This window comes from Saimiri boliviensis, chromosome 1 (genome assembly GCF_048565385.1).
Source record: "Saimiri boliviensis isolate mSaiBol1 chromosome 1, mSaiBol1.pri, whole genome shotgun sequence".
Classification (NCBI taxonomy): domain Eukaryota; kingdom Metazoa; phylum Chordata; class Mammalia; order Primates; family Cebidae; genus Saimiri; species Saimiri boliviensis.
In genome coordinates, this window is record NC_133449.1 from 43,937,064 (window position 1) to 43,960,267 (window position 23,204).

At 43.5% G+C, this 23,204-nt stretch overlaps 1 protein-coding gene across 2 annotated transcripts in view; it reads left to right on the forward strand.

Moving 5' to 3' along the window:
• Nucleotides 1–23,204, forward strand: part of SLC3A1 (solute carrier family 3 member 1) — a 60,252-nt gene that overhangs the window by 8,340 nt on the left and 28,708 nt on the right. The window contains exons 3-6 of one of the 2 annotated variants that reach the window (XM_074396723.1): nucleotides 5,668–6,137; nucleotides 10,381–10,560; nucleotides 11,041–11,195; nucleotides 16,845–16,970. In XM_074396723.1, coding sequence (XP_074252824.1) covers nucleotides 5,714–6,137; nucleotides 10,381–10,560; nucleotides 11,041–11,195; nucleotides 16,845–16,970 — 885 coding nt within the window. In that variant the 5' untranslated portion in view covers nucleotides 5,668–5,713. Of the gene's footprint in view, nucleotides 1–5,616; nucleotides 6,138–10,380; nucleotides 10,561–11,040; nucleotides 11,196–16,844; nucleotides 16,971–23,204 lie in introns of those variants that run through there. The other variant, XM_003926757.4, reaches the window with a different exon arrangement.

The window sequence follows — 23,204 nt, forward strand, 5'->3', positions numbered from 1 at the left end:
CACAAAGTTGCAAAGGAGGACTCAACCTGCCATCAGTCTGATTTGCTGACAGCTAATTTCCCATCTATCTGGCAGAAAAGGCAGGGGGTTTGCAAAGGGAGTAACCCCTGGTCCTTTTGTTATTTTGGCATGGAAAGTTAGGGTTTTCCTTTCGGTTTAGTTCTAGGAAACCTGCCTGAAACAGCCATAGGTTCCCTTCCTCCAGACTCTATTCTCCTTCCTCAGTACAACTATTTTCCAAAACAGTTTGGCAGTTTCTTAAAAATTAACCATACACTTACCATATTATACAGCTATTTCACTCCTCAGCCTTCTGAGTAGCCTTTCCTTCTTCCCACCTCAGCCTTCTGAGTAGCTGAACCTACAGGCACATGCTACCATACCTGGCTAACTTTTGTTTTTTTTAAAGATGGCATTTCACCGTGTTGCCCAGGCTGGTCTTGAACTCCTGGGCTCACATGATCTCTTGCCTCAGGCTCCCAAAATACTGGGATTACAGGTGTGAGCCTCCATGCCCGGCCAACTGTAGTATAGTCTTAAAATGGAACTCAGCAATAAAAATTGAATGAGCTAAACAATGAGATACTGCTACACTCCTATTAGATCAGCTAATATCCATAACACTGACAATACTAGATGTTGGAAAAGATATGAAGTAAGCCACTTTGGAAGCCAATCTGGCAGTTTTTTACAAAGCTAAATATAGTCTTACTACATGATCCAGCAATCACGCTACTTGGTATTTATCCAGATGAGTTGAAAACTGAAGTCCGTACAAAAACTTGAACTTGAATGTGCATAGTGGCTTTGTCTACAATTCTCAAAACTTGAAAGCAACTAAAATGTCCCTTAGCAGGTAAATAGATAAGTTGTAGTACATCTGCACAAGGAAGGAAAGGAAATCAGCAAGGAAAGGAAATGAGCTATCAAGTAACTAGAAAACATGAAGGAAACTTAAATGCATCTTGCTCCATGAAAGAAGCCAGTCTGAAAAGGCTAATACTGTCTTATTTCAACAATATAACATTCCGAAAAGGGGAAAACTGTAGAGACAGCAAAAAGTTGAGTGGTTATAAGGGGTCTGGGGGGAGGGAAGGAGGGATGAATAGGTAGAGCACAGAAAATTTTAAGGGTAGGTGTTGTACTGGAGCAAGCATAGAAAGTCAACATCAAGACAAAAGTATGCCAAATTGCAGGATCTTTATTGCCAGTGGCCACTGAGGACTCGCGTTTCTCCAACCCGTGGCCCCGAAAGGAGGGTGTCAAGAATTTTACGCCTGTAAACCACCTTGCGGGTGAGGGTGAGGGGCAGGGGTGGGGGTGAGGGGCTTCAGACATTCCAAGGGCCAGTGGACTTTGGGTATTCCGTAAATCACCTCCTGGGTGGAGATGAGGATGAGGGGCTTCGGACATTCTGAGGGCCAGGGAACTTTGGACATTCCGATTGTTACTTAAGTGGTTCGCCTGTAATCCTAGCACTTTGGGAGGCCGAGGTGGGTGGATCACCTGAGGTCAGGAGTTCAAGACCAGCCTGGCCATCATGGTGAAACCCCATCTTAAAAAAATAAATTAAATTAAATTAAATTAAATTAAAAAGTGGTTCACGGAAGTCAAGTGTTAATTTACACATTGTCTGGGTAGGGTGGAAATTACAGACCTTAGTTACTTATTACAAGTCACAGCGGCCAAGGCGGCGTGGGTTTGGACTGCTTGCCTGTCACATTAGGGTTACAGAGAGCAGTTTCAACAGAAAGCCGAGGTATGGTTGAGGTATGCAGTTTTATGGGGCTTTTACCATGTCACACAGGGAGACTATTCTTTATGCTACTGTGATGGCAGAATGTGTCGCTATACTTTTGTAAAAACCCATAGAATATATGGCACAAAGAATGAAACTTAATGTAAATTGTGGACTTTAGTTAATAACGGTGTATTGATATTAGTTTATCAATTGTACATCAGATGTACCACACTAATGCAAGGTGCTAATAGTAAAGTAAACTGCAGGAGAGTTGGGAGAGACGGGGGTATATGACAACTCTGTATTTCCTACTTAGCTTTTCTGTAAACCTAAAACTGTTCTTTAAAAAAGTTTATTGGCTAATAAAAAGAATGAACTACTGATATATCAAGATGAATAAATCCCAACATATGCTGGGTAAAAGAAACCAGACCAAAATAGAGTATATACCATATATGCATATATATATATATACACACACATATATATGTGTAATATATATATATTAAATTTATATAAAGCTCTAGAAAATGCAAACTAATCTATAGTGATAGAAAGCAGATCAGTAATTGCCTGAGATGGAGGCAGGGAGTGTGACACAGGGAGTGTGGTAGGAGGTAGAGATTACAAAGAGCTTTTTCTTCCTTCTTCTTTTCTGCTGGGCAGCCTCCCGAGCCATAGTAGGCTCAGAGAGACTCCCACACAAGCAGTTTTTAAGTTGACTTCGGTGTCAAGTTTGTTATTATGCCATTGGCCAAAATAAGTCAAATGGCCACATTCAGAGTCTATGTGAAGAGACTAAGGAGCTGTGGGACAAAAGGCATGGATGTTAATGGGGGGGGTGCGGGCATTAATTGGGCTATTAATAAAGTCAATCTTCTGATACCTTAGCAATATTTGAATTTGTATTTCTTTAATTCTATTCAGAAGGTATTTCTTTAATTCTATCCGGAAGGTACTTTTATGGAATGGAATGACATATATATATATATATATATATATATATATATATATATATATATTTTTTTTTTTTTTTTTTAAGACAGAGTTTTGCTCTGTTGCCCAGGCTGGAGTGCAGTGGCGCAAACTTGGCTGACTGCAGCCTCTGCCTCCGGGATTCAAGAGATTCTCCTGCCTCAACCTCCCAAGTAGCTGAGACTACAGGTGCATGCCACCATGCCCAGCTAATTTTTGTATTTTTAGTAGAGATGGGGTTTCACCATTTTGGCCAGGCTGGTCTCGAACTCTTGACCTCAGGTGATCTGCCCACCTCTGCCTTCCAAAGTGCTGGGATTATAGGTGTGAGCCACTGCGACCAGCCATGTTGCTTTCTTATACGTAACTTGACAATTTTTAAAAATCTCATATATAATTTGACAATTAAAAGAAATCTCTGATTAAATGTAATTTGGTAATTGATTTTATACATTTGCATTAATTCTTTTTCTTTTTTTTTTTTTTTGAGACAGAGTCTCACTCTGTCACCAGATGCCAGGCTGGAGTGCAGTGGTGCAATCTTGCTTACTGCAGACTCCACCTCCCGGGTTCAAGCAATTATCCTGCCTCAGCCTCCCTAGTAGCTGGGACTATAGGCACACGCCACCACGCCCAGCTAATTTTTGTATTTTTAGTAGAGATGGGGTTTCACCATGTTGGCCAGGATGGTCTCGATCTCTTGACCTTGTAATCCGCCCGCCTTGGCCTCCCAGAGTGCTGGGATTACAAGCTTGAGCCACCGCGCCTGGCCTGCATTAATTCTTTTTATGTGTGGGATACGTAAGATTTGATAGTGACGTTGGTCACATTTTTATGTTCTGTTTACATTTCCTTTTTTTTTTTTGAGATGGAGTCTCACTCTGTTGCCCAGGCTGGAGTATGGTAGCACAATCTTGGCTCACTGCATCCTCTGCCTTTTGGGTTCAAGTGATTCTCCTGCCTCAGCCTCGTGAGTAGCAGGTATTACAGGCATATGCCACCATACCTGGTCAACTTTTGTATTTTCAGTAGAGATGGAGTTTCACCCTGTTGGTCAGGATGGTCTCAAACTCCTGACCTCAGGTGATCTACTTGCCTCGGCCTCCCAAATTGCTGAGATTAGTGTAAGCCACCGTGTCTAGCCATGACAGAGGTTTAATAAATAGGCAGAAGAGGCTGGGCACGGTGGCTCATACCTGTAGTCCAAGCACTTTGGGAGGCCAAGGTGGGTGGATCACCTGAGGTCAGGAGTTCGAGACCAGTCTGGCCAACATGGTGAAGCCCTGTCTCTACTAAAAATACAAAAAACTGGCCAGGCGTGGTGGCAGGTGCCTGTAATCCCAGCTACAGGACAGGATGAGGCAGGAGAATCGCTTCAACACGATAGGGCGGCAGAAGTTGCGGGTGAGCCGAGATCAAGCCGCTGCACTCCAGCCTGGACAACAAGAACAAAACGCCATCTCAAAAAATAAAATGAATAAAGAAATAAAAATATTCAATTGGCATAATTAATAATAATGATAGGTATCACTGGATGCATTCAATGAGCCAAGTATTGGGATTTACTCATTTTTGAAAATAATTTGTCCAAGATCAAGTAGGTCATTCCTCTATACCACTATACTATACAGTACTTCTAAGCCACTCCACAAAAGAAACAAGATTAGGGCCCCAGATAACTACCTTATTTAAAAGAAAACAAAGTCTCATTATCAGATCAAATGATTCCTAGAGCTGTATGTGCTACTGATGAAAGGGACATCATTATATTCCTTTTGTTTTTTTGAGACAGAATCTTGCTGTGTCACCCAGGCTGGAGTGCCGTGGCGTGATCTCAGCTCACTGCAGCCTCTGCCTCTTGGGCTCAAGTGATCCTCTCGCTTTAGTCTGCCTCCTGAGTAACTGGGAGTATGTGGGTGCACCACCATGCTCAGCTAATTTTAGAATTTTTTTTGTAGAGATAAGGCCTTACTGTATTGTCCAGGCTGATCTCCAACTCCTGGGCTCAAGCTGCCTTCCCACTTTCTCTATTTAATCATGTATATGAAAAATAACTTCCCCCCAATACTTATTTTTCCTTTACCTGGCTAAATAGAGAAAGCTTTAAGCTTTAAAAAAAATTGTGGTAAAACATATATAACATTTTAGTGGCATTAAGTACATTTATACTGTTAGACAACCATCAAACCATCACCACTCTCCATCTCCAGAATACTTTTATTTTTTTTTTAAGACGGACTCTTGCTCTGTCACCCAAGCTAGAGTGCAATGGCATGATCTCAGCTCACCGCAACCTCTGCCTCCTGTGTTCAAGTGATTCTCCTGCATCAGCCTCCCAAGTAGCTGGGACCACAGGCATGTGCCACCGGGCCCAGCTAATTTTTAAATTTTTAGTAGAGACGGGGTTTCACCATGTTGGCCAGGCTGGTCTTGAAGTCCTGACCTCAGGTGACCCACCCACTTCAGCCTCCCAAAGTGCTAGAATTACAGGCATGAGCCACAGCACCCGGCTGAGATTTTTTTTTTTTTTTTTTTTTGAGACAGCATCTCCTTCCTGTTGCCCAGGCTGGAGTACAGTGGCCCAATCTCGGCTCACTGCAACCTCCTCCTTCAGGGTTCAAGTGATTCTCCTGCCTCAGCCTCCTGAGTAGCTGGGATTACAGGTGCCCGCCACCACCCCTGGCTAATTTTTGTACTTTCAGTAGAGAAAGGGTTTCTCCATGTTGGCCAGGCTGGTCTCAAACTCTTGACCTCAGGGAATCCTCCCACCTCGGCCTTTCAAAATACATGTAATTACAGGCATGAGCCACCCTGCCCAGCCTGAGATCTTTTTTTAAAACCTCCGTACTTTTACCCTTTCTTCCTTGGCTGGACTTTGTCCAGCCAGGTTTATTTATAAAGTGCGTAAAGCTCATTAACATGACCAAGCATTCAGCGAGCCATTCTTTCAGCTCTCTTACTGCAGGAAGGCACTCCAAAGGCGTAAGTCCGTGAGACATGGCTGAGGATAAAAGCAAGAGAGACTCCATCCAGATGAGTATGAAGGGATGCCAGGAAAACAATGGTTTTGTCGATAATGAAGACATTCTGGAGCAGGCCCCGGATCCAGGCAGCTCAGCAGACAACCTGCAGCACAGCACCACGAGCATCCTTGCCTCCCAGGACTTCAAGGGCATCCAGCCCTACGCAGGGATGCCCAAGGAGGTGCTGTTCCAGTTTTCTGGCCAGGCTCGCTACCGGGTACCCCGGGAGATCCTCTTCTGGCTCACTGTGGCTTCTGTGCTGGTGCTCATTGCGTCCACCATAGCCATCATCGCCCTCTCTCCAAAGTGCCTAGACTGGTGGCAGGAGGGGCCCATGTACCAGATCTACCTGAGGTCTTTCAAGGACAGTGACAAGGATGGGAACGGAGATCTGAAAGGTACGTGCCCAGGACAGTTCAGGGTGGGTGCTAGGATGAGACTGGTTTATGGTTCTTTTGTTCCTCAGAGCCGAATTAGGCCTGGGTTGTTCAGTAAGCACATTCTGTTATGACTGGTCATGCCAACTTGCTCCTTGTTTATGATATTCTTAGAAAACCATTCAGCAGAACTCAGCAGTTCTTTTCTAGCTGAATGGCTGTTTGCTGAAGGCCTTTGAGCCAAATGAGTTGTTTAATTTATTGCCCACTAAGTACATATAGTTGTTCGGTCATCAGTTCTGACTTCTTACACAGAGCAGCCTTCCTTCTAAAATCTATGTCCTGTTTCTGGGAACTTTATAGTTGAAGATGTCAGGATGGCAGTTGGGAATTGCTTTCCTAGCACACGACGTGGCTAGTTTGACTGTGTGGCTGGGAGTTTATTAGTGAATAGAGCAGAAATCATATTTTTAAATTAATTAATCAAGTAATACCTTTAAAAAGTATAGGCTGAGTCTTAAAGTTTGAATTCTAAAAAAGGAAGGGAAGGAGAAAAGGTGCAGCAGTGTGCGTTCATCATTACTTGAATTAAGGATTGTTTAAAACCATGTCCATATTAGTAGAAAATTGAAGTAAAGAATTAGCTAGGGGTAGTGGCGCATGACTGTAGTTGCACTGGGAGGCTGAGGTAGGAAGATTGCTTGAGCCCAGAAGCTCTCAACCAGCCAGCTTAGGCAACATAGGGAGACCCTGCCTCAAAAAAAAAGTGAAAAATTATTATTATTTTTTTGAGACGGAGTTTTGCTCTTATTGCCCAGACTGGAGTTTAACGGTGCCATCTCGGCTCACCGAAACCTCTGCCTGCCGGGTTCAAGCGGTTCTCCGGCCTCAGCCTCCCAAGTAGCTGGGATTATAGGCATTCACCACCACACTTGGCTAATTTTGTAGTTTTAGTAGAGACAGGGTTTCTCCATGTTGGTCCGGCTTGTCTCAAACTCCCAACCTCAGGTGATCTGCCCGCCTCAGCCTCCCAAAGTGCTGGGATTACAGGCGTGAGCCACTGTAATGATACAGGCCTGGCCGTATCATTCTCTTTTAAAGAATCATCCTGCATTGTCACTCACTGAAGAACAGTATATCCGTCCTTCAGGGTGCAGCTCAAACCCATTGCCTTCATTACTCTTTCTTTAGCCTCCCTAACCAGACAATGGGCTCCCCACCCCAGGCTCTTCTGCTTTGGATGTGTTTCTAGCATCCTTTAATCCTGCCTTGAGTGACTCCCTTTCCCTGACACATGACCTATTACCTGCTGCCTTTTGCACAGTGAGTGCTTAGCAAAAGCAATGTTTTAACTGAATACACCTAAAGTCCTAAATCCAGAGATACATTACCACTTCCTGGCCCTGCCTTCCTAATCTCCTTCGAGATTCTTTTTTTTTTTTTTTTTGAGACGGAGTCTTGCTCTGTTGCCAGGCTGCAATGCAGTGGCACAATCTCAGCTCACTGCAACCTCTGCCTCCTGGGTTCAAGCGACTCTTCACCTCAGCTTCCTGAGTAGCTGGGACCATAGGCACCTGCCACCATGCCCGGGTATTTTTTGTATTTTTAGTAGAGATGGGGGTTCACCATGTTCCCCAGGATGGTCTCGATCTCTTGATCCGCCCACCTCGGCCTTCCAAAGTGCTGGGATTTCCTTCTAGATTGTAATCAGCTCTGACATTTGTCATTTCCAATACCTGTTCCTGGAGAAAGGGTTTACTTCCTACAATACATAGGTATTTGTCTTTGACGTTGAGGGGATTTTGTTGTTGTTATTGTGAAGATCCCATTCCAGCTTCGAGTCTGGTTTTGGTGATTGTCTTCTCTTCCCCGAAGCTACCTATATGGGAGAATTGGGGCACAGAGATTATAGGGGAAGAGCCCAGATGTCAGGTGTCAGGTGACTCTGCACTTTGGAATTAGTGACCTTCAGCTTGCTGTGTGGCCTCTGAGAGTCTGATTCGAGGATGACACATCAAGATTACACAGAAAAACCCTGGAGATTGAATACTAGACTCAAGTTGATGAATATGCATTTAGGACTCTGAAATAGAAGTAAAAACACATTATCTGCTGATTATCCTACAAAGTTCCAAATATAAAATTTCATTTCCATGTCTTTCTCAGACATGCCTAGAATTCTCTTCTGTATAAATTTCTGGTCTCCTATGTAAGTGAACAAGGGAAAAATTCCAAATTTAGCAAGTTCAAAGGTAGTCTGAGAGTAGAAAAAAAGATTCTTCAAATATTGGCACAAACTTACCTTCCATGTTGTGGTTGTACGCCTTCTCCAGACCCTGTGCGCCGACAGCGTTTCTCACCTTTTAAAATTAAATAATTTATTAAATTATTTATTTATTTTTTAAATTTATTAATATTATTTTTGGGGATGAAGTCTCATTTTATCGCCCAGGCTGGAGTGCAGTGGCACAATCTCAGCTCATTGCTCCTCCCAGGTTAAAGTGATTCTCCTGCCTCAGCCTCCTGAGTAGCTGGGATTACAGGTATGCACCACTGCGCGCAACTAATATTTTTTCTTTTTTGAGATGGTATCTTACAAAATGCAAAAATTAGAATTACATTCAAATTTTTGTATTTTTATTAGAGATGGGGTTTCACCATGTTGGTCAGGCTGGTCTCAAACTCCTGACCTTGTAATCCGCCTGCCTTGGTCTCCCAATAATTTTTGTATTTTTAAGTGGGGATGGGGTTTTACCATGTTGGCCAGGCTGGTCTTGAACTCCTAACCTCAAGTGATCCACCCATCTCAGCCTCCCAGAGTGTTGGGATTATGAGTGTGAACCACTGTGCCCAGACTTCTCTCTCTTTTTAGACATGCCTTGTCTATGCTTGCTCCTTCCTTTCCTTTGCTCTACCTGGAAGCCCTTCGCTCTGATTCCCCTTGCCCGCACCATCCTGGACCTTCTCTATCCTTACCCTCAGGAGTCGTCAGCTTCCTCTGCCCCTGGAGGGTCAGGAGCCAATGCCTCGGTGCCCTTAAAGCACTTTCTGCAGCTCTTCCTTAGCTCTTCTCCAGTCTGGGCTTCATCCTACCCCTGCCTGTGGACACTTCTGAGACCAACACCGCCCAAAAGAAGTACGATGCGAGCCACATAAGAAATTGTACATTTTGTAGTGGCCACATTAAAAGGAAAAAGAAGCAGGTGAAATTAATTTGAATATGTTCTGTTTAATCCAGTATATCATTTCAGCATGCAGTCAGTATAAAAATATATACGTATTATTATTATTTTTTATTTTAAGATGAGTTTTCATCGTGTTACCCAGACTGGTCTCGAATACCTGAGCTCAAACAATCTGCCCACCTCAGCCTCCCAAAGTGCTGGGATTACAGGCATGTGCCACCATGCCCGGCCCAGTATAAAAATATTAATAAGATTTGGACATTCTTTTTGTACAGGGTCTTGAAAATCCGATGCATGTTATTCCCTTACAGCACATGTCAATTCCAGCTAGTCACATTGCAAGTGCTCAGGAGCCACATGTGGCACATGGCTCTTAGGCAGGGCAACACAGTGTAGACCATGTGACCAACAGGGGCCAGTGCTGCTCTGCCCTGTTCCTTGACACTTAGCCCAGCAGCTGGCCTAGATTAGCTCCTCAAAAACCACGTGTAGAATAAATGAACAATACTTGGTTTTAAATATAAAATATGAATAAGTCACAGATTTTTAAATACGATGTTAAAGGTCATCGGTTACTGCTAGATGACTAATTTGATGTTTTTGTTTTTGTTTTGATTGAGACAGTGTCTTGCTTTGTCACCCAGGCTAGAGTGCAGTGGTGTGATCTTGGCTCACTGTAGCCTCTGCCTCCCCGGTTCAAGCGATTCTCCTGCCTCAGCCTCCCAAATCACTGGGATCATAGGCATGTGCCATCACACCCAGCTAATTTTTGTATTTTTAGTAGAGATGGAGTTTTGCCATGTTGGCCAAGCTGGTCTTGAATGCCTGACCTCGGGTATCCTCTTGCCTTGGCCTCCCAAAGTGCTGGGATTACAGGCATGAGCCACCGCACCCAGCCTAATTTGATGCTTTTCGTAGAGCTAGATCTTCCTATTTGAATTATACTCAAATTGAACAAGGCTCTAAGTATTTTTGCCTTCATGTAAATATTTATATCTTGGGTACATTTGTTATATATTTATTTTTTTGGCCTTTAAAACAAAGTAGGATTTATTCGTGACTCTGACTTTTTTCTTCAGGTATTCAAGATAAACTGGATTACATCACAGCTTTAAATGTAAAAACTGTTTGGCTTACTTCATTTTATAAATCATCCCTTAAAGATTTTAGATATGGTGTTGAAGATTTCCGGGAAATTGATCCCATTTTTGGAACAATGAACGATTTTGAGAATCTGGTTGCAGCCATACATGATAAAGGCAAGTTGAATGGAAAGTGGGCAGGATGGAGGTGAGGGTTGAAAAAAGCACTTTTTCAAATGCTTACTTAAAGCATTTCTTCCCTTTAACTGTCACGTATTTCCCTCCCTCCCTCCCTTCATTCCTTCCTTTCTTCCTCTCTGTCACTCCTTCCTTTTTTCCTTCCTTCTTTCTTTCTTTCTTCCTTTCCTTTTCTTCCCCTTTCCTTTTCCCCCCTCTCCTTTCTCCCCCTCCCCTTCCCTCCCCTCTCCTCTCCTTTCCTTTCTTTTTTGAGACAAGTCTTGTTCTGTCTCCCAGGCTGGAGTGCAGTGATGCAGTCATGGCTCACTGCAGCCTCCACCTCCTGGGCTCAAGCAATCCTCCCGCCTCAGCCTCCCAAGGTATTGGGGTCACAGACATGAGCCACCACCGTGCCTAGCTTGTCATATGTTATTCTAATATAATCCTGTCTTAGCATTTGAAATGTTTTTTACTCGTTAGGTTTAAAATTAATCATCGATTTCATACCAAACCACACCAGTGATAAACATACTTGGTTTCAACTGAGTCGGACACGAATGGGAAAATATAGTGATTATTATATCTGGCATGACTGTACCCATGAAAATGGCACAACCATTCCACCAAACAACTGGGTAAGTGTCAGCCTGTCTGATTTACAAAGGCAGATATGCAGTGATTAAACTGGTTCAGTAAAACCCTTTTGAGGAAAAAATTAATGAATATAGAGTAAGGGAAGGGAGGACGTTTCTGAAAGAAATAGAAATAAGGCTTCCAATTATTATTTACCCAGGCTTCCAGTTATTATATAGATTTCATCATAGAGGTGATATGTTCTAGCAAATTAAGACCTATATTCTCTCCTAGCGTCTCCTTCCACCCTTCCTTCACTTGCCACTAGATCCGATTGAGATTCCATGTCCCATTAGTTTGATAGCTGTTTCTCTACTCTCCATACCCCTTTGCCTTCTTTTCTTTCCCTTGAGACAGAGCTTTGCTCTTGTCTCCCAGGCTGGAGTGCAATGGCATGATCTCAGCTCACTGCAGCCTCCACCTCCTGGGTTCAAGCAATTCTCCTGTCTCAGCCTCCCCAGTAACTGGGATTATAGGCATGTGTCACCACACCCAGCTAAGTTTTGCACTTTTTGTAGAGTCCGGATTTCAACATGTTGACCAGTCTGGTCTTGAACGCCTGACCTCAGGTGATCCGCCCGCCTCAGCTTTCCAAAGTGCTGGGATTACAGGCGTGAGCCACCACACCTGGCCCCTTTGCCTTTCTGACTTATTGTGTCCTCTGTCTGACAAAGCCCCATCCATGAATAAACCCAATTATCTGCTTTCTTGGTAGCTGAGTCCCTGGAGACATCATACTTTCATTGTCCCCACCTGAACTGAGCCATCCAGTCTTCTGGGGAATTTTGCTAATTCCAACTGATCAACTTCCCTTTCTTCCTCTTTTCAAACATCCCCTCTTTCCCTCTTTTCAAACATTCTATCTGCCTCTGCCCATCTTATCACTGTCAGCAGCAAACTTGACTTCACAGAGAAAACAGAAACCATCAAGCGTGCCTGTCCCATTCCCACCCTCTTCTTTTTCACTCCTTTTATAACAGAGGCCAGATTCCTCTTTTCTGGGGTGACCAGGTTTAGCAAATAAAAATTCAGAATGCCAGCCGGGTGCAGTGGCTCACGCCTGTAATCCCAGCACTTTGGGAGGCCGAGGCGAGTGGATCATGAAGTCAAGAGATCGAGACCATCCTGACCAACATGGTGAAATCCCCGTCTCTACTAAAAATACAAAAATTACCTGGGCATGGTAGCATGCACCTGTAGTCCCAGCTACTTGGTAAGGCTGAGGCAAGAGAATTGCTTGAACCCAGGAGGTGGAGGTTGCAGCGAGCCAAGATTGCGCCATTACACTCCAGTCTGGGCAACAAGAGCAAAACTCCATCTTGAAAAAAGAAAATTCGGAATGCCCAGTTAAATTCAATTTTTGGATAAGCAGTGCATAAATAATTTTTTAGTATGGACCATACATTCTTTTTTACTTTTAGTTTTTCAGAAATAGGGTCTTGCTCTGTCTCCCAGGCTGGAGTGCAGTGGCTTGATCATGGCTCACTGCAGTCTCTGCCTCCTTGGCTCAAGCAATCCTTCTAGCTCTGCCTTCCAAGTAATTGGGACCACAGTGTGTGCCACCATGCCCAGCTAATTTTCTTTTATTTATTTATTTTTTTGTAAAGAAAGGGTCTCAATATCTTGTTCAGGCTGGTCTTGAATTCCTAGACTCCAGTGATCCTCCTGCTTCAGCCTCCCAAAGTGCTGGGATTTACAGGCGTAAGCCACTGTGCCTGTCCGCATGAGCCATACATATACTCAACAGTATGCGTTGATTATCTGAATTCAGATGTAACTGGGCATTCTGTACTTCATCTGGCAGCTCTACTTCTGTCCCACGCCAGAGCTTCCGCTTGCTCGGATTTGTGTTCTCTCTTGCCTTTATTCTAGATCATCTCTCCCTTCTCCAGTCCCTCCTTCTCTCTTCTGGACCTTCTCCATAATTTTTTTTTTTTCAAATGAAGTCTCACTCTGTCACCCAGCCTGGAGTGCAGTGGTGGGATCTCAGCTCACTGAAACCTCCACCTCCTGGGTTCAAGCAATTCTCCTGCCTCAGCCTCCTGAGTAGCTAAGACCACAGGTGCCCGCCACCATAGCCAGCTAATTTTTTGTATTTTTAGTAGAGATGGGGTTTCACCATGTTGGTCAGGCTGGTCCCGATCTCTTGACCTCGTGATCCACCTGCATTGGCCTCCCAAAGTGCTGGGATTACAGGCATGAGCTACCACGTCCAGCCCCTTCTCCATAAATATTTAAACATGAAATTTTTGGTGACCCAAGGACGCTAAGAATTGACATGTTTCCAGACCAACTTTGTGATGTGTGATTTTCTCCCTACAAACTTCTGTCTCCCAGGTTCAGTGAATGATACCACTATGCAGCCTGAGAAACAGGCTGTCAGGAAGCCCTGGCAGTTTCACCTCTTGAATTTTTTCCTCCAGTTCACTGACTTGTTAAAGTTGCAATGACATTAGCAAACGTTTACAAAACACTTACTCTGTTCCAGGCTCTGTGCTAAGTTTTATATTCATTAATTTAGTTAATTTAGTTAATCCATTCTACAATCCTATGAGTTAGGTGTAATTCCCGTTTTGCCAATACGCCAACTGAGGTCACTCAGCTAGTAAATGACAGGGCTAAAGATCGGATTGAGTCAGTCCAATGACATAGTCTACTTTATCTTAAACTCTGTATCTTTGCTCCTGTGTCTTAAACCATATCATTTCTAGCTTATGGAATGGTTGCAGCTGCCTTTTTTGTCATCTAGTTTTTCCATCGCTTTGTTAGTTCTCTACTATGGTCAAGGCTGCATTTTCTTTTCTTTTATTATTTTTTTCCAAGATGGAGTCTTGCTCTGTTGCCCAGGCTGGAGTACAATGGTGTGATCTCGGCTCATTGCAACCTCCGCCTCCTAGGTTCAACAGCCTCCCGAGTACCTGGGATTATAGGTGCCGACCACCACGCCCAGCTAGTTTTTGTATTTTTAGTAGAGATGGGGTTTCACCATGTTGGCCAGGCTGGTCTCGAACTCCTGACCTTGTGATCCGCCCACCTCATCCTCCCAAAGTGCTGGGACTACAGGTGTGATCCTGTCAAGGTTACATTTTCTAATGTAATAGTTAACACGTTTAAGAATACGTATATGTATATGATGGATAAACACCTTGCAGTATAACCATATATAGCAAGACTTTGACTCTAAAAAAATTATTTTTTAGTTTCCTGTATTTTGAACTTTATGAGAAGTGTCATGCTAGGTATAGTCTTCTGGAACTAACTTTTTCACTCATTGTCTTTGAGATTTATTAATGTAGTTTCAGGTAAATCTATAGTTCATACATTTTCATGGTTGTGTATTTCACTGTGTGAACAATCCATGATATGCTTATCCACTCTTCGTTGATGAGCTGTTGGGCTATTTCCAGGTTTTTATTATTATGAACAATGTCACTCTAAACCAGGCGTCCCCAAACTACGGCCCGCGGGCCGCATGCGGCCCCCTGAGGCCATTTATCCGGCCCCCCGCCGCACTTCAGGAAGGGGCACCTCTTTCATTGGTGGTCAGTGAGAGGAGCACAGTATGTGGTGGCCCTCCAATGGTCTGAGGGACAGTGAACTGGCCCCCTGTGTAAAAAGTTTGGGGACGCCTGCTCTACACGCTCTCATTTATCTATCTTGGGGCACATGTGTAAGGGCTTCTTCAAGGTAAATAACTAGGACTAAAATTGCTGTGCAGGATGTTTCATGCTCAGCTCTACAGGATAGTGTCAAATCAGTTATCAGAATGGTTGTACCAATTTATATCCCCAACAGAGGTATAAAAAATACAGATTCTTATTAATTCTGGGTATTGCCCAACTTTGTAATTTTTATTTAAAAATTATTATTATTATTTTGAGTTAGGGTTTCACTCTGTCGCCCAGGCTGGAATGTAGTGGCTCAGTCATAGCTTACTGCAGACTCAAGCTCCTGGGCTCAAGCAATCCTTGCCACCTTAGCCTCCTTAGTAGCTGGGACCACAGGCACGCACCATTGCACCCAGCTAATTTTTTTGTTTTTATTTTTTGGAAATATGGAGTCTCTCTATGTTGCCCAAGCTGGTCTTGAACTTCTGACCTCAAGTAGTCCTCCTGTCTCAGCCTCTCAAAGTTCTAGGATTACTGGCATTGAGCTACCATGCCCAGCCCAGACTTAAAACAGTATCACATTGAGATCTTACGTTTATTTTATTTTTTTATTTTGAGATAAGGTATTGCTCTGTCACCAGGCTGGAGTGCAGTGGCTCAATCTTGGCTCACTGCAACCTCCACCTCCCAGGTTCAAGCAATTCTCCTGCCTCAGCCTCCTGAGTAACTGGGACTACAGGCATGCACCACTACGCCCAGCTAATTTTTGTATTTTTAATAAAGATGAGGTTTCACCATGTTGACCAGGTTGGTCTCAATCTCTTGACCTCACAATCTGCCCACCTTGGCCTCCCAAAGTGCTGGCATTATAGGCATGCGCCACTGCGCCTGGCCAAGATCTTAATTTTATATTTGTTTAATTATTAATGATGATGTAACTAATTCCCAATATGGTAATTATCTAATTCCTAATGATGTTGCACATCTTTTCCTACATTTATTCAGTTGAGTGTCCATTTCAGGGAAACACCTCATTTTGGTTTCTTTCCCCTGTTTTCTTTTGGATTATGTATCCCTTTGAAATTGCTTTCTTCAGTTCTTTTTGTATTCTGGCTGCTGATCTTTTATTGGTTACGTACACTAAAAATCTCTCCCCCTGGTTGCGTCCAGGCGGGCTATGTGTTGAATTGGAAAGGGTACATTTTCTTGAAAGGCAGCAGCTACTACTCAGCACCTGCCCGTTGTTGCCATGGACATGTGGACCCAGTGTGACTGTGTCTTTCAATTCAAAAGGAAAAGACTTATGTCAAATCTCCCAGTTTTTCAATGTTTTCCAGATATTCTCTTTAACATGAAATGGAGAAAAGGTCCTAGGACAGAGCCCCAGGAAACTCTCACATTCAAGGGCCCACAGAGTTGACTTAAGGAGTGGCCAGAGACATGGGAGGGTGGCCGAGAGAGTCGTGCCATGGGGCCATAAGCGTGAGCGTTTCCAGACAGAGGAGACCAGCGACAGTGTCAGCTATGGCTGAGTACCAACACCTGAAGTTGCTTTTTATTCCTGGAGACTGGTAGAGATTTCAAGTGAAGGATTCCAATAATTTTCTGGGGATTCAATTTAAATATCCAGTCTATCTGAACTCAAGCCCCAAGACGAGTGGAAAGTATCTTTCTTCCAAATTGACGACTGTTTTGCTTCTCTTCACAAACAAGAGTTCACAGCCTGGACAGAAGTTTCAAGAAAATACATTAGTCATGTCTGTTCCTGAAGCTGACCTTGACTTGGGTTTGAGAGCATTGGTTTGCTGTTGCAGTTGTTATAAACAGCTTCTGCTGTGCAAATACATTGCAACCATGTTTGTGAGGCATTAGCCAATGGGGTGGGGGTATTCGGAGGGGTTACTTTAAACCTATGGCTCTCCATAGAAGGAAAACTCTCAGGTTTTACATACTCTGCCTCCAAAGGGCCAGGGAGGGCAATGATCTTTATTTGTGGGCAATGCCATCATATGTAACTGATGTACTATTTTCTTTGTTTGCCAGTTAAGTGTATATGGAAACTCCAGCTGGCACTTTGATGAAGTGCGAAACCAATGTTATTTTCACCAGTTTATGAAAGAGCAACCTGATTTAAATTTCCGCAATCCTGACGTTCAAGAAGAAATAAAAGTGAGTATAGATACCCACACAGACTTCTCTATTAATGGAGGTTTAGGTAGTTATTTGAAACACTTTATATTGCACAATAATTGTGCAGGCAAAAAGCCTCAATTAAATTCAGGGATTTAGGTGTCTGGTGCAAATGTAGACTCTCAGACATGTTTGTGGCTCCTTCCTTCATCTAACCTAGAGTACTCTAAATGGAAGGGATCAGAAAAACCTGCCACCCTAGCTCCAAGTTGTCCTGCCGCCTGCGACAGTGAGCTGGTGCAGGGAGGTGGGCCATTTGGGGTTTGGCTCCTGCATCTGCAGTGGGCCTCTTGATGAGTTATTTGGCTTTCATGTCTTGGCTCTCTCATCTATGAGACACAGTTGGTGGCAATTTTTGTCTTATTGGGCTCTTTGGAAGATTAGATGAGATAGCTCATGCACAACACTTCTATACTCATTCAGTAAATATTAACATATTGCCTACCCCATGCCAGGCCCTGTTCTAAGCACTGGGAATGCAGCATTGAATAAAAGAAGCCTTACTCTCAAGAAGTCTCCAATATACTGAGGGGAAAGCAGGCAATTGACCACTAAATATCCATACATATGTCAGGTGGTGGTGAAGGCCAAGGGGAAGGGGCATCGGAGTGCCAAGGAAAAGTGGCTCTTCTATACAAGGTGTGTAGGAGATGCCTTCTTATGATGAGATGCCGTTTGGACAAAAACCTAAAGTGGGAAGGGAACCATGTGACTGTCTGGGGGAAGAGAATTTCAGGCAGAAGGAAGAACAAATGTAAAGGTCTTGAGGTGAGAGTGTGGTTTGTGTGTTTCAGGGATGGCATGGGGGCCAGAGTGTAGGGGTGCCAAATTTAGCAAACAGAAATACAGAATACCCAGTTAAATTTTAAATGAATAATGCAACACCTGGGACATACTGCTACCAAAAAATTGTTCATGGATGACCTGAAATTGAAATGTAATTGAGTGTCTTATATTTTAACCGTCAACCCTACCAGTATGCTGGAGTGAAATGGGTGAGGGCGCTGAAGTAAGAGGTGGAGGCTGATCAGTTCTCACGATACAATTCACAAAACGTATCAGCCATGTTCTTATTCTTGTTCTTGCTGCTCCTATGGCTACAGTGGGCAGGAATTTAAGTGAGTAGAGGAGTCCTCTGAGCCAAGTAGGTGAGGAGGAGACCCGAACAGAACAGGGAGAAGTGGGTGCCTTTCCACAGCTCACCATGTCAGCCAGATAGAGCAGATGCAAGCTGTCATATCGGAGTCACTAAGAGCACCTAGAACCCTTGGTTTACTTTAGTTTTGTTTTGAAATAACTGTTTAATTTAAATATAATTCACATACCACAAAATTAACCCCTTTCAAGTGTGTAATTAAGTGGTTTCAGTATTTTCACAGAGTTGTGCAACCATCACCACTAATTTCACAACTTTTTTTTTTTTGAGACAGTCTCGCTCTGTCACCCAGGCGGGAATGCAGTGGTGTGATCTCGGCTCGCTGCAACTTGCACCTCCCAGGTTGAAGTGATTCTCCTGCCTCAACTGGGATTACAGGCGTGTACCACTGTGCTTGGCTAATTTTTGTATTTTTGTACAGACAGGGTTTTGCCATGTTGGCCAGGCTGTTCTCGAACTCCTGGCCTCAAATGATCCACCCACCTCAGCCTCCCAAACTACTGGGATTACAGGTATAAGCCACTGCACCCGGCCTGATTTCAGAATACTTTTATCTTCTCAAAAAGGAACCCCATATCCATCAGCAGTCACTCCTTATGGTCTCCCTCCTTTCTTCCCCCAGCCCCTGTAAACCACAAATCTACTTTCTATCTCTTTACCCACCGAAGCCTCAGTTAGATAGGTTTTGCCTATTCTGGACACTTTATGTAATGGAATCATGCTGTATCTATATATCCATGGTAGGTATCTATATCTATGTTTATTTGAGAAACTGCCAAGTTGTTTTTCAAAGCAGCTGCACCATTTTACATTCCCAGTAACCCATGTAAGGGTTCTTATTTCTCCACATTCTCACCAACACTTGTTATTGCATGTATTTTTTGTTATAGTCATCTTAGTGGGTATGAAGTGGCATCTTACTGGTTGTATTTGCCAAATGGCTAAAGACGTTGAACATCTTTTCATGTGCTTATACGTTATTCATATGTCTGCATTGTAGAAATATCTATTCAAATCCTTTGCCTGTTTTATTTTATTTTATTTATTTATTTAGAGACAGAGTCTGGCTCTGTCATCCAGGGTGGAGTGCAATGGTGCAGTCTTAGCTCACCGCAACTCCTGCCTCCCAGGCTCAAGTGATTTGTGCATCTCAGCTTCCTGAGTAGTTGGGACTACAAGTCCGCGCCACCACATCCAGCTAATTTTTGTATATTTTGTAGTGACTGGGTTTCTCCATATTAGCCAGGCTGGTCTTGAACTCCTGATCTCAAGCAATCCTTCCGCCTCGGCCTCCCAGAGTGTTGGGGTTACAGTCATGAGCCACTGCACCTGACCCTTTGCCCATTTTCAAATAGGTTTGTCTTTTTATTATTGGGTTGTAAGAGTTCTTTCCTTTTTTTTTTTTTTTTTTTTTTTTGAGACAGGGTCTTGCTCCGTTACCCAGGCTGGAGTGCAGTGGCATGATCTCGGCTCACTGCAACCTCCACCTCCCTGCCTTCTGGGTTCAAGTGACTCTCCTGCCTCAGCCACACAAGAAGTTGAGATTACAGGCGTGCATCACTATGCCTAGCTAATTTTTGTATTTTTAACAGAGACAGGGTTTTACCATATTAGCTAGGCTGGCTTGAACTTCTTCACCTCAAGTCATCTGCCCGGCTTGGCCTCCCAAAGTACTGGGATTACATGCGTCAGCCACCATGCTTGGCCTCTTTGCATATTCTTGATACATGATTCACAAATAATTTTTCCCATTTTGTTGGTTGTCTTTTACTTTCTTGATGTTGCTTTTTGAAGCACAAGAGTTTTTCATTTTGATGATGTCCAATTTATTTCGTTTTTTGGTTGCTTGTGCCTTTAGTGTCATATCTATTAACTATCAGCTTAATCCAAGGTCATGAGGATTTACTCCTATGTTTTCTTCTCAGTTTCGTAAGTTTGAGTTCTTACATTTTAGGTTGTCTGGGATCCATTTTTTGTTAATTTTTATATAGGGTGTAAAAGTAAGGAGTCCAACTTCTTTTTTTTTTTTTTTTTGAGATGGAGTTTCACTCTTGTTTCCCAGGCTGGAGTGCAATGGCGCGATCTCGGCTCACCGCAACCTCTGCCTCCTGGGTTCAGGCAATTCTCCTGCCTCAACCTCCTGAGTAGCTGGGATTACAGGCACGCGCCACCATGCCCAGCTGATTTTTGTATTTTTAGTAGAGACGGGGTTTCGCTATGTTGACCAGGACGGTCTCGATCTCTCGACATCGTGATCCACCCGCCTCGGCCTCCCAAAGTGCTGGGATTACAGGCTTGAGCAACCGCGCCCGGCCAGGAGTCCAACTTCTTTTTTGGCATGTGGCTATTCAGTTATCCCAGCAATACATGTTTAAAAATATTATTCTGTCCCTATGTCTTACACCTCTTGTTGAAAATCAATTGACCATAAACACATGGGTTTATTTCTGGGCTCTCAGTTCTTTTCCAATCATCTCTAGGTCTGTCCTTACATCAGTGCCACACACTGAATTACTAGCGCTTTCCGGTAAGTTTTGAAATCAGGAAGTATGAATTCTACAACTTTGTTCTTTTTCAATGTTGTTTGACTATTCCAAGTCCTTTGGATTTCCATATGAGTTTTTGAGTCAGCTTGTCAATTTTTGCTAAGAAGCCTTCTGGGGTTTTGATAGGGATTGCATTGAATCTGTGTTTCACTTTGGGGAATATAGCCATCTTATATTAAGTCTTCCAATCCATGAACATGAAATGTCTTTCTGTTTATTTATGTGTTCTTCGGTTTCTTTCAACAATGTTTTGCAGTTCTCAGAGTAATCTTACACTTCTTTTGTTAAATGTATTCCTATAGAGCACTTAGTTTTAATACTTTTTTTTTTTTTTAAACTACATATGTTTGGTGTTTCCAGAATTTGTATGAACTGCTTTGGAATCTGTTCCAGAAATAAGCACCATGAGTAGGGCACCTTGCCTCCATGGGGTTGCGGGATTGTGGGATGGGTAGTTGTAGACATGGTCAGCAGACTAGCTAGCAATTGGCTTTAAACTTCTGTGGTAGCCTGTGGACTCTCCTCTTCATCACCAAAGTTCCTTCACACACTCACATCTCATGCTCTCGCCCCACATACTATGTGCCAAGTGCTGTACCTGGATAATTTAATGCTCAGAATCAGCCTAATTTATGAGGTTTTGTGATCATTTTACAGACAGGGAAATTGAGACTTCGATAGGTAAAGTCACCAGCCTTGGGAGTCACAGAGCAGGATTGAAGTCTCGACACTGGGAATCAAGTTCATGCTCTTAGCCACAATCCTGCACCTGTTTTGAGGCAATGTGTGTATTTCCCTCTCCATGCTTCACTTTTTCTGCACAGTTTTTTTTTTTTCAAGGAGGTTTTCAGTTACAAATTGATCAATGTGAGTGTAAGCCAATTGGTTTACAGGTGGTTTATCAGGCAGTGGAATTTTCCAGGCCCCTTGTGGCAATAGTGATGAATTGTCTGGGATGTTTAGATAAATGTGATAAATTTTGCCAAAATGTGCCAGCCAATATATTAATTATGTTTTTGACTAACCCAGCTGTGCTCTTCCAGATACCCCAAGCAGTGGAGTGTGTGGATAGGATCCTTATTTAGTGGTCCTTCAGGCTGAAATCCCTCATGTGATGAAATGTCACTGCCTTCAGTTGAGAGATTAGACTTTATTTGCAAGACTGGTTTAGAAGATTTATTATTAGAAGTAAATAAGAAACGCTGAGAAGCTGAGAGTAAAGCCTGTTTGCTCCTGGAAAGGGAACTTTGGCATGAAGGAGACGTCTGACACCCTCCTCCCCACCTTACCCCCAGCAGCAATTATTTCTGTAGTAGTTAAGCAGGTTAATAATTTGCAGCTCAAAAGGTTTGTGGGGAGGGGGCATTTGGAATGACTCTTGCTTGCATACCAACTTGTATTCCTGGAATCTGAGCCTACTTCCTCCCTGCTTCTATCGGATTTTGCTTTATCTGCACAGGGGGAGGCTGGCACGCAGAGCAAATCCAGTGCCAAGCACCCTCTGCGGTCCTCCTTCTCCTCCCCTTTGCACTGGCCATCAGGGGACTTGGCTCTGCTCTGAACCTCTCGGGGTAGAGAGCTTTCAGCTGGAGAAGGCAGAAAGCCTTCTCTGAGGTATCAGGGGTGTATATTTGTATAGTATTTTATACTTTTCCAGTCACTTTGGCTTTTACTGGTCCTCCAAATTTCTGATTTGAAAAATGAGGAAACGGAGGCACAGAGAGCTGAAGTAATCCAGCAGGTTAGCAGCATGGCAAGGAAGAGACTCCAGATGGTGTGGGCTCATGTCTGGGGTTTGGAGTGATCCTGGACCTGCCTTATGGGAATGCTGAGCCCCAGAGTAGGAACCACTGGGGAGACATAGCTGAAGAGGGAACCCAGAGAATAGGTGTAGGCTCCATTCTGTCCCTACTAAGCATGATGCCGCTGGAGGCAACAGCTCAATTCAAAACACAATTCGCTCACTGCCTGCTTGGTTAGCCATCTCTGCTTGATAATAATAATTGTACCATTTATTGTACTTCCTCTATGCCAGGCACTTTATTATAATCATTCACTCATTTAACAATATGTATTGTGTGTTGACCACATGCTAAGGGTGTAGGGGCTGGTAAGACAGACACCTCTTGTGGCAGTCCTAGGGCTTATATTCTGGAGTGGGAGGCAGACAATTAAACAGGCAATTACAATAAAATGTGCCAAGCAGTCATGACAGTAGGAGGTAGGAATATACGGGACAGCGCCTAACCTGGACTCATTTGCAGAGAAAGTGAGATACCTGAGGAACAGGCATGGGCCAAGTGAATAGGCATGGGTGGGAGTGTTTCAAGCAGAGGAAAGCCCGGATCTTGACACATTAGAGGTGCTGGGAGTTGTCCCATGTCACTGGGATGTGATCTATAGAGCAGGGAGTGACCTGATGAGACTAGAGAGGTCACCAGGGCCAGGTCAAGAGCAGCACTGAAGGCTCTGGTAAGGATTTGGGGTTAATAGGTCTTAGGTAGGGGCATG